Here is an 11,858-nt window from a genome sequence, read left to right on the forward strand (position 1 = left end):
CTCTATCCAACATTGTTCATGGTTGCATATACATGTAGTTAAGTGCTCATGCATGCTATTGCCCCCATAAATCTACACTATTTATTCAATTGTAGAATAAATAGGGCTTTTAGTTGCATACCTTCTACACTAGAATCCTATAAGCTTTCTCTAGAAGGTCCGTGGATATGCAAGGTTTTAGGACCTTTGCATTTACAAACTAGTGATCCAAGTATAGGAATACATGCCCCTACATCGGGATTTGTATGAAAAGGGTTAGTTTCCCTATGGGCCACCATTCTTTGGATCTTGGTGCTCACCCTAATGTGGTTTGCTACTATCAAAAGCATGCTTTTCATTTTTGATGCGCAAGTGCAGGTGTAATTGGCAAGCGGGAGACTAACATAATATGCCTAGGTATAAAACAAATCTAACCAATATTCAACACAAAATTCTATTATGGAATTTTGCATTACATCCTTTTAGAATTAGAAATCTTGCTCAATCAATTTACAAGGTAGACCTAAAGTGAACCTAGGGTTAACATAACTGGGACATAACTAATACGGGGGAAATCTTTTGGCGAGCTTTTTAATATGAGCTTTTTTACCATTTCCTTTGTTTTTGCGAGCTTTTTTTAGAAATGCATACATGTTTTTGTTATAAGAAAGATGGGGAGGTTAGAAAGAGAGGGAGAGAATATAGGATATGTTCATTTTCATAGCATGTGGGAGGGGTGGAAGAGTGTATACTATGCACAAGGGGGGGGCGGATATGAGTGGAAGTAGGAGGCAAAAAATTATGCAAGATACGTTCATATTCAAAGTAGAAGGGAGGAACTATGGGAGATATGTACATTTTAAGTCTATAATTTGAAACTTTTGACCTCATATTTGGATTCCTCGTCGAATTCTGGTCATTTTGAGTACCAACATGACCATATTCCGATAAAATTTGAAAAAATGGTATTTTTGTCATTTTGGCCTGTTTTGGGCCTATTTTGAGTCTGCGCTAGCGCAGACTCAAAATACGCCCAAAATAGGTCAAAATGAATTCATGACAAAAACATAATTTTTCTAATTTTTATCGGAATATGGTCATGTTGGTACTCAAAATGACTGGAATTCGACGAGGAATCCAAATATGAGGTCAAATCTGTCAAATTATACACTTTGAAAATAAACAAATTTCCCACATGCTCTCCCTTCCCCTTTACATTTAGTAGATGAACATAAGTTCCACATTTCTCATCCTCTCTCTCCTCCTTGCACTCCTCTTTGCATACCTTATAAGTTCCCCCTCTATGTTCTCCACTATGATAACGAATATATGTTCCAACTCCCCTCCCCTCCCTTCTCCATGCCACCTTACCCATGCGCCCATCCCTCCCCCTTTCCTTTATCTCCCCTCCCCCCCCTCTCTCCTCTTAACTGCAACCACAACCCAAACTTTCAACCCACCCGCTGACTCCATGAACTCCCCCCCCCCTCTCTCTCTCTCAGGTGAATGAAAAGCTCGCAATATTCATGAAAATTGAAAAAAAGCTCATGACAAAAAGCTCACCAAAAAATCACACCCAACTAATACAAAATAATTTCAAGTGAGGTCAAACTTACATACACTTGATCAAGTGAAGGGAAATTTCCAATTAAGCAAAGCATGATTATGTGACACTAATCCTAAGAAGGAGCATCTCTAACATCCATCAACTTTCACTTCATAAAGCAAGATTCTTTGTTAAGCTCTTTTTGTGTAACATGACTCAAGCCAAAGTGATCAAGGGAGGGTTCATGAAATTTTTTTGTGTGAAAATGCCGGCTTATATTAATAGGAAGAAATAGGATACAAAATTAGGTGGACGACTGACAAAGCATACTGCTCACGGCCTATGTTACCAAGTAGCCAACACATCCTACAATAGCTTATGAATATCTAGAAGAGCCTGGCTTACAAGCAAATCTGACCTACTAAGGAGCGACCCAAGATTGGCCTAGTTTGGCACTAGCAACCAACGCTGGTTCTCTATAAGACCAGTGATCCTTTGCCTAGCACCACCTCATTCCGAACAGCCCAAATGCTCAGTAAAATTGCAGCTCGGATGAATGGCCAGCAGGTTGCCAGTGTAAAGGGGAGAGACTCTCTGTCACCTAGGAGGGCTAGTCTCTAGTGCATAATTTTCCACAAGAGCAGGGATAGTTTGTCAAAGGTATTCGCTTGCCACAACAGCTTGGCTTTCAACCGCCACCATTAGGAGATCTCCTCAGTCTCTATTTGGTGTTCCAATGCAGAAATAGGGAGGGGGTTGGGAGTAAACAGTCTATGTAGGGCTTGGGGGTGAGGGCACACTACCAGTCAGGAAATCCTCAGAAGACACTTCCCTCGGGGTTCCCGCTCCCTTATAGCACTCACCTACAACCCTGAGAGCATCAGACATTAGGTTCTGAGCAGAAGGAGCCTGTTTTCACTTCGACCAGCGGCCTTCTACATCAGAGCAGATGGTGTCGCACATAAGTAGGGAGGTTTGAGAGCTCCAGAATGACACAGCTGATTTGTTCATGATTTTATTCACATCGTCAATCCTTCACCTATATACGATACTCTTTTAGCATGGAGATCAGAATGTGTGTTTCGGTTTTGATTACATTATTATAGCTTTGAATCCTACATGTGCTTTCTAAGCTTTGTCAAGTGGAGGTTAGATAGTGTGTTTAAGTTTTCATTCATTGGAATATTATTATTATAGGATGAATTAGATTGCAAAGGAACGTAAATGCAATTACTACAGGGAGTACTTATCAAAGTAATTAAAAAGGAAAGAGTAGAGTTTGCATGCAAAATCAAAACCTTACGAAAGCCTAAAAGCTACTTTGCAATGGTTAGTGCTTGTATGTACGTAGGGCTAGAGGCTTAAAGGCCTTTACTAGAACATCAAATTCAACAAAGAAGGCAAATATAATTACCAAGTGGGAATGCTGAGGATGCTAAATGTATTTAGAGAGGGTACACACTGAGTAAACAACAAAATCATATTAAAAGGGAGTGTATAAGATGAAGATGATGCAAGTTTGTAGTGCCCGGTAGTGCGCGTCTTTTGGATGATTAATTTTGAGAGAGAGAGAGATTGAAAACACTCTCTCTTGTACAGTCCAGACTCTAAACAATTCTTTACAAACCTAGAACTCAGTGGTGATGTCTCGGCCTGGTACGCAACCACTCCGCGCTACTCTTCTGATCGCAGGCCCTGCCGACTGCGTGAGCGTGGAGTTGATAGCGCTTAGCAGATTCCATGGTAGATTCACCGACGATGCCAGTGCACGTTTCGGAATTTTGAATAGAGATGAGGCCGAGGTCTGTCATAAAAATGGAAAGCTAAGTACAAGCTTCTAGATTTCCAAGGCATGTCTAAGATGATAGAAGTACAGAAATCCATTGCAAAAAACAATTGATGTTTGCTTTACCAGAGTACCAGGATCCTGGCTGTTAAGGGCGGAGAGATAGTCTGCTACATCCTCACCGACATTAAGCTCAAAGTGTAGCAATCCTCGAGGAAACAGAGTCACATCTCCTGGGTAGAGTATGTTGACGTGGGCATTACCTGGCGCCACGATCACACGAGAGAGTAGATCAAACAATTGCCAGATGCTTCTCTCGAAGATAGGTAGCTCTTCTTCTAGCATCTACACTTGCGAAAGTAAATGTTGGGTTTGCCTTTGGTGTCGATAAATCCAACTTGAAGAGGTCCGCCTGACAAGAGAGTCATGATCTCAGTTGCACGAGGATGAGTATGGGCCAAGGTGCAGCCGCAAGGAAAAATATTGACTCTTACGTAACTGATCCCCTGAGAGCTGCAGCAAAGAGCTAATCGCCGCAATTCACATCGATTCTGAACTGAGTTATCGAAACTTTGGGTATAACAAATGCAAAATGAGGTGGAGGGTATGGAACATACACAATAGCTGGAAAATTGTCTGTTGTCACAGCTGCACGGATACCACCCGTGTCATGAAGAAGTTCTCCGTTGGCAAATATGTTACGAATAACGAAAGACTCCGCGCTGGGAGCAAAGTCCGTCACAGGATCTGGATCGGAAGAGAGGACTAGGGGGAGAGGCGCAAGCAGAGATATGAAAGCAAGCATGGCTGCAGGGGGGAAGATGAAACCGGCTGCCATGGCATATAACTAGAGGTGAAAATATATGGCTTACAAAAATGCGATCAGATAGAGGAGTCCGCTCGTGCAAAAGCTTATGGGAGACGCAGCTTTGAGATCTATTGTTGCAAAGCTTGCAGGTAGGTGAGAGGTGGAGGGTTGAATGGAGGAGGAGAACTTTGTAGGGGTGAGCGTGGTTGGGAAGATGATGAAAAAGGTTGAGTCGGACAGACAGAGTGCGGCTAGTACTCATTGTATGTGCTACTTTTTCAGAATACTCGGCTGCCAACTTGTGGAAAAACGAGTCAACACGAGAGAAGGAGAGTGTAAGAGAGAGCGAGAGCGAGAGTTTTTAACTTCATAGAAAAAGCCATTGCGTCGTAAGGATTATGTTTCTCACGACAATACGATGCAAAGCCTCAACTACCAAGACACACAGGTTCTAAAAACTCTGTCAAGGAAGGATATCTTATACCGAGAGAGAGAGAGAGAGACAAGAGAGAGCGCCATGTTTTACACCTATATATCTTTTCTATCTATTAACAAAAGATAGTGAAAGAATCGGTGTGCTTGTTCTGTGAGCCTTTGCCATTGGCAGATTCATTGGGCTGCTATTGCAAACCCTTGGCTCTCTAATCGCTAGGCTTAATGCTCTTGGGAATCTTTGCCTCTTTCTTGGGGGTGTCCTTGTAGGGTGAGTCTTCCAACAATCCTTCCTCGCACGAAGGGTTGTGAGGAAGTGCTTTCTCTCTTCTAATAAGTATAAGGCACACATGTGCTCCTACCCTGCTACTTTTTGATTTCCCCTGATGCAAATTTGTTGTCTGGCTCTGGATGTTTCCATGACCAGCTTCACCCAATTCACTAGTTTGTTCCTTAAGGCTTTCAATGCCTTGTATACCATTGTCCAAGTGACATTGTTATGAAGTCCTTGGATGGCAATTTGTGTTGGGATATCTCAAGGTGTATGCCTCAAGCACACCTTATGTTTCTATGTGTGAGTGCTAGAGGCACAGTTAGGTGCCCACAAGCACAGTTAGGTGGTGGAAAAGCCACATAGGATGATTGAGAGAATCTAGGAGCAGATTGAGGAGATGATTGTGGAGCTCAGAGGTCATCAGTGATGTCAGTGAGCTTGTATAAGGTGCCTACTTAAGGACCTCTCTTTTCTTCATTCCATAAGCAAGTATTTTGAGTTTGTGTCCACTCTACTCTTTCCTTTCAGTATTCCAACATGGTATCAGAGCCATTTGATCCCCCTTGAGCCCATTTCTGCCACATCATCATCTTCTTCCTCTTCTTCTTCTTCACCATCTCTCCCTCTTCTTCCAAAAATTTGCTTGAGCCTGCGGTTCTCACCCATTTCCCACGCCCTTCCAGCTGGAGATCCATCTTGTTGGGGCAAATTTTGGGCTGCAAGGAATTGAAGAATTTCAAGCTCTGTTGGTCGCCATTGTACGAATTTCGTCGATTCTTCTTGCTGCGTTTTCTCTGCGCTTGCTCCTTCTCTCTCTAATTCCTTTCAGGGCAAGCTTCTCCATACCTAGAGCTACCTTGTGCTAAAATCTGAGCAGCAATGGCTGCATATTGAAGGAGAAAACAGAGAAAAACCAGTCGACTTTGTTGAAGAAGGAGAAGGCGACCTGACACATTTTTTCGCCTCTTCTTCCCAAAGGTTCTACTGTGGTATACCAGCTTTCTTTTGCCTCAGAAAGCCCCCTTTCTTTTGCTTTGAAGAGTGTGCTATAAGCCCTCCAAGTTCAGCTCTCTAGTTTTGATAGTTTTGACAAGCTTTTGAAAATGATGCTACATAAAATGCTACTCTAGCATTTCTGGTCTTTTGAAGTTTTCAATAACTTCACTACAAGTGTTGCTTCAGTTTTGTTTTGACTTGCTAGACCTGGTTTTGATTGGAAAGTGTTTATTTCACCCACTTCTATGAAGCATGTAAGAAGAAGCATCATTGTTTGAAAACTAGTCACTACTATTTGCTACATCAAGTGCTCATATTTTGGAAGTCTTTCAGTTATTTTTGCCTTGTAAGAGAGATAGACACTGCCCAATATCTGGGTTAGACCCTCTCATGGCTACCATATTTAATCTTGAGAAGTTCAATGGAAAGGGCTTCCATACATGGCAAATGAAGGTGAAATTTGCATTGATGCGGGAGAACTTATGGGGACTTGTCAAACCTACTCCTACCGCTTCTTCTACGGCCTCCAATGCTGGAGAATCTTCAACTCCGACACGACCGGCAAGGGATCCAGCAAGAGAAGAAAAGGCATATGGTATAATTGCTCTTGCTCTAGGTGATGATTATATACACCATATCTCTGACTTAGAGTCTCCTTCGAAAGCTTGGCAGAAGCTAGACATGATTTTTGGTGCAAGCTCTCACATCTCTAAACTATCACTTAAAATCTCTTTCTTTGAATTAAAGATGGCAAGTGATACTACTTTAGCAGCTCATGTCAACTATATGCGGAGTCTTATGACTCAATTAGCTTCTATCAACTCTCGTATCACCCTTGATGATGCTATGGCAGTGTTACTTAAGAGTATGCCTGAAAGTTTTGATCACATTGTTAGCACTTTGAAGAATCTTCCCAATCCTAACCTTGAAGGCATTATCTCTACTCTCCAAGAAGAAGAAAGGCATATGGAGCTAAGGAAAGGCAATGACACTGCTTATGTTATGAAATTCTAGAAGGGCAAGTATACTCCTTGCAATCACTGTGGAAAGACAAATCACCTTTCAAAGGACTGCTTCAAAGTTAATCCATGCAAGCACTGTGGCAAGAACAACCATAATGAGAAGTTTTGCAGAGCCAAAGCAAAGACAGAAAATGCAAATCTACTTACAGTGAATGAGCCTCCACAAGATGAGGCATCCTTTGAAGATTATGCATTTTAAACACATCTCTATGTATGCTCCAGATCTCTCTTTTTATGTCAAGGTACTCAGCCTGGATAGTCCTCCAAAATGAATGCAAATAAACTATTGTGTTTTTGTGTGTTTTGTAAACACCTCTGGTCACCTTATGATGTAGGCCATGTGTATGTTTTGTTCCATGGTACCTCTTGTAGACATTGTGTGCATGTACATGCAGGGGAGATAACCAATAGAAAGTCTTTTTGTATCCCTTTTGTTTACCTTACACCCAAGGGAACCCTTGCTAGCATGAGAACCTAGCCATAGATTTATCCTTGACCACCATGAGATGGCATGAGAAACTATGAGACTAGATGTATCCTTGACATAGCCTGAGGCATTTCCTTGAGGGGGGGTTTGTTGGGATATCTCAAGGTGTATGCCTCAGGCACACCTTATGTTTCTATGTGTGAGTGCTAGAGGCACAGTTAGGTGCCCACAAGCACAGTTAGGTGGTGGAAAAGCCACATAGGATGATTGAGAGAATCTAGGAGCAGATTGAGGAGATGATTGTGGAGCTCAGAGGTCATCAGTGATGTCAGTGAGCTTGTATAAGGTGCCTACTTAAGGACCTCTCTTTTCTTCATTCCATAAGCAAGTATTCTGAGTTTGTGTCCACTCTACTCTTTCCTTTCAGTATTCCAGCAATTTGTTATGATAGGAAAGAAAATAAGTTATTTGTTCAGATAAGTGACATTGCTATGAAGTCCTTAGATGGCAATTTGTTCTGATAGGAAACAAAATAAGTTATTTATTCCGGGCACCTTTGCCTTGCTTGTATAATGTCCTTGCCTTGGGACCCGTGCCATGTCTTCAAACAAGTCATCATATTTTGTAGCGAAAGGGTCCATTGCTACTTCATTTAGGTTGGGCGGTTTGAGTGCTCTCACCAGATTTCTGTTGATAGTCATTGCTCATCCTCCTATGTTGACTCCATTTAGACTGGGAATGTAGTTGTTGATCACTTTCTTTACTGACTCACGATCATAGGTTTTGGTCCAAGGCAAGGAGTGAAAGTCCTTGCAGACTATTTTCCTTAGTAATGTTAGTGCTGCCTATGGCCACTCGTGTTCCTCAAGTGGCTACAACAATGCCCCGTATGCTCTATTTTTTGCCACTAATTAGGCTTTGAGAATGCCGAATTGCTCTTCTTCTTTCGTCTCCCCTTTAGATGCCATGCTACGTGGTGTTGAAGCTGTGGGCGAAGGGTACGGCTTCCTATCTCTGGAGAGGGTCAGAGAATCACAAGAGAGTTTGAGATCCAAATGGTTTGGGGCTTCAATCGACTTGCAAAAATCCTTTTGATTGGTGAGGACTATCTATTGTGCCTTGAGGTCCAATTTTGGGTCAATCTTCTCGTAATAGGTAGTGGATGTGGAAAGAGTTGGAGAGTCATGAGAGAGTATGAGATCCAAATGGTTTCAGGCTTCAATCATCTTGCAAAAATCCTTTTGATTGGTGAGGATTACATATTGGTGCCCTTGAAGTCCAAATTTGGGTCAACATCCTAGTAACAAATAGTGGGTGCCACCCTTTTCTAGGAGTCGCACTACCATTAACACTACTACCATTAGCTCCTTTTATGATGCTTTTCTTCGATGCATATTACAACCAAAAAGTCATAACATCCATATTTTCATCAATATTAGTGTTATCTATTGGATTAAGCATCAATATTAGCAGCAATTTTATTCGAAAAAGCATCTAGAAAAAACACAACATCAAGACTGTTTTAGTAATTTTCAGACAATTTCAAGTCCCAATGTTATAGAAAATTCACTATTACTTTCATGCCATGCTCAAACTTCACTTCGAGCATGGCCTATACTTTCTACTTCCACATCTTGAAAAACATGTCGGTTTCTAGGTGCAACTTGAATCGCAAACCACAAATGGTTGTCCACTCGATGGGGTTGAAAGAGTGTGACCTAAAACAAAAGTCCAGGATATGTTAATACAATCTTTGATGAAGTTGGACATCAAATGATATCCATACAATTGTTGGCTCAGAGCCTTGAAGCTCATCCTCATGGGGGGACTCTTTAGTCCTAAGGTTAATCTAGGGTCATCTGATTGGCTGGGTGGTGCAATCACAAGCAACAACTATTTCATTAATTTTGGACTCTTGCATTGTCCAAATTCATTTTGTGAGATAATTTTGGATAAAACATTTCAAAAAAAGAGGCTCCTATAAAACAAAACATTGGGTCAAAAAGGAAGATTTTAAAAAATCAAATTAGAAAAAATGACGTGAGACGTTATTAAAACTAGAGTACATTAAAAATAGAGTACATCACATTGTTAAAAGAAACAAAAAGTAAGATTTTAAAAAATCAAATTAGAAAAAATGGTGTGATGTTATGAAAACTAGAGTACATTTCAAAAAGAGCACATCACATTTGTAAAGAAGTAGATCATATTACTCAAAGCCATATGGTGTCAAAAAACACCTTAATAGAGTCTCTCTTAACATCATCTTAACATCACATTTGTACAAGAAGTAGATCATATTACTCAAAGCCATATGGTGTCAAAAAACACCTTAATACAGTCTCTCTTATCTAAGTCTAGAAGATCTCATCATTGGTCTCTCTTATCTTCTCAACAACCCAATCTTTCACTGCCTCCACAGCTGTATCCTCAACATAATTACATGCGAAGAAGAAATTTAAGCAATCACAAATTGTTTCTTTATAATTTCTGTGAGAGGCTCTTATTGTTCTCTCAGCATCCGCATCAAATCGCCCATGACGAGAGCTACGATAACGCAGGTTACTTAAGAAGTCTAATAGATCTTGTCGTGCTTTTATCATACGTCTTAAAAGTCTTTCACTCTCTGCTATCTTGAGAGTCTCCTCCCTCTCTGCGTGCCTTTGTGTAGCAAATTCCTCTCTCTCCATGTGTGTCAAAGGAGAACCTTGTCAAATTCTGGCCTCTCTCTGTGCTCCTTGGTCAGCAATCCATTCTTTGAGATTGTTAATTCCAAACTCCACGTCTTCGACAATGCCAAGGACATCCATGGGTGGGGAGATGATAAAGAAAGGGAGATGGACTACGATGCAAGAAAGAAGAGAGTGTCTGCAAAAGGACTACGATGGAAGAATACAAGTTAATGAGAAGCACTAGGATGGATGAAAGAAGAGAGTGTTTGTGGAAGAACTAGGATAGAAGAATACTTGGTTATTAGGATGGATGAAAGAAGACTCTGAGAGTGTTTGCAGAAGCACTAGGATAGAAGAATACAAGTTACTCAGAAGGACTAGGATGTAAGACAATCCATGCTGCTTGTCATTTATGTTGATGACTTGATCATCACAGGTGATAGTGATGAAGATATCCTTCATGTGGACATCCATGGGTGGGGAGATGATAAATTAGAAAGGGAGATGGACTATGATGCAAGAAAGAAGAGAGTGTCTGCGGAAGGACTATGATGGAAGAATACAAGTTAATCAGAAGCACTAGGATGGATGAAAGAAGAGAGTGTTTGTGGAAGAACTAGGATAGAAGAATACTTGGTTATCAGGATGGATGAAAGAAGACTCTGAGAGTGTTTGTGGAAGGACTAGGATAGAAGAATACAACTTACTCAGAAGGACTAGGATGTAAGAAATAAGAGAGTGTTTGTGGAAAGACTAGGATGGAAGAATACAAGTGCACTAAGGCACGATGTGTTCACTATGATAAGGATAAGGGTTGGAATAAAGTGAGAGGCACGATGTGTTCACTATGATAAGGATAAGGGTTGGAATAAAGCGAGTGGAGATTGAATGCTCTACTTTAAGTGAGTGGAGATGATAAGAATAAGGGTTAGAATAAAGTGAGAGAAGCATTGCAAATGCTCTACTTTAAGTGAGTGGAGACTGTCCAAGTGAATAAAATTCTCATCACACAAGGATTTATTTCCAAATAATCACATCATCACACATTCATATCATAAAATTGTGTGCATGAAGAAATATATTACAAATATTACATCATCACATATTCATATCAAAATTCTCATCACACAAGGATTTATTTCCAAATAATCACATCATCACACATTCATATCATAAAATTGTGTGCATGAAGAAATATATTACAAATATTACATCATCACATATTCATATCAAAATTCTCATCACACAGGGATTTATTTCCAAATAATCACATCATCACACATTCATATCATAAAATTGTGTGCATGAAGAAATATATTACAAATATTACATCATCACATATTCATATCAAAATTCTCATCACACAAGGATTTATTTCCAAATAATCACATCATCACACATTCATATCATAAAATTGTGTGCATGAAGAAATATATTAAAAATATTACATCATCACATATTCATATCAAAATTCTCATCACACAAGGATTTATTTCCAAATAATCACATCATCACACATTCATATCATAAACTTGTGTGCATGAAGAAATATATTACAAATATTACATCATCACATATTCATATCAAAATTCTCATCACACAAGGATTTATTTCCAAATAACCACATCATCACACATTCATATCATAAAATTGTGTGCATAAAGAAATTATATAAATATCATCAGATTATGCCACTTAAGTAATAAGTCACAAATTGGTGTATAATCAACAAAAACTACAAACACAACATCATACATGCATCACAACTCTTGTGATGCTTCTAGTGGAGACTGTGGCAACTCTTCTGATGCTTCCAATGGAGGTTGTGATGCTGTGTAGATGTACACTTGGTCTCTACTTCTTCTATAGTATGTAGTGCTTTCAGAGTAGACTCAGTATCCTCTTCCTTAAATGCA

At 40.1% G+C, this 11,858-nt stretch overlaps 1 protein-coding gene across 1 annotated transcript; it reads right to left on the minus strand.

The window, feature by feature from the left end:
* Positions 1-2,988: 2,988 nt before the first annotated feature.
* LOC147884138 (germin-like protein 4-1) lies at positions 2,989-4,319 on the minus strand. Its single transcript, XM_087398749.1, has 4 exons — positions 3,929-4,319; positions 3,688-3,824; positions 3,438-3,574; positions 2,989-3,329 (listed from the first exon to the last, which is right to left on the minus strand). Exons 1-4 carry the CDS (start codon positions 4,147-4,149, stop codon positions 3,153-3,155), a joined length of 672 nt encoding a protein of 223 aa, XP_087254875.1. The 5' UTR covers positions 4,150-4,319; the 3' UTR covers positions 2,989-3,152.
* Between the last annotated feature and the right edge of the window lie 7,539 nt (positions 4,320-11,858).

This window comes from Dipteris shenzhenensis, chromosome 27, assembly GCF_047967505.1.
Source record: "Dipteris shenzhenensis isolate YYH24624 ecotype China chromosome 27, Dip_SZ_1.0, whole genome shotgun sequence".
In the NCBI taxonomy this organism is placed as follows: Eukaryota; Viridiplantae; Streptophyta; class Polypodiopsida; order Gleicheniales; family Dipteridaceae; genus Dipteris; species Dipteris shenzhenensis.

Excerpts from the sequence above, each read along its gene's own strand:
- LOC147884138 (XM_087398749.1), bottom strand. The coding sequence starts at position 4,149 with ATGGCAGCCGGTTTCATCTTCCCCCCTGCAGCCATGCTTGCTTTCATA. Across the intron at positions 3,575-3,687 it reads TGGATTTATCGACACCAAAG|GTAATGCCCACGTCAACATA; the intron begins GCAAACCCAACA and ends TCGTGGCGCCAG. Across the intron at positions 3,330-3,437 it reads GCCAGGATCCTGGTACTCTG|ACCTCGGCCTCATCTCTATT; the intron begins GTAAAGCAAACA and ends TTTTTATGACAG.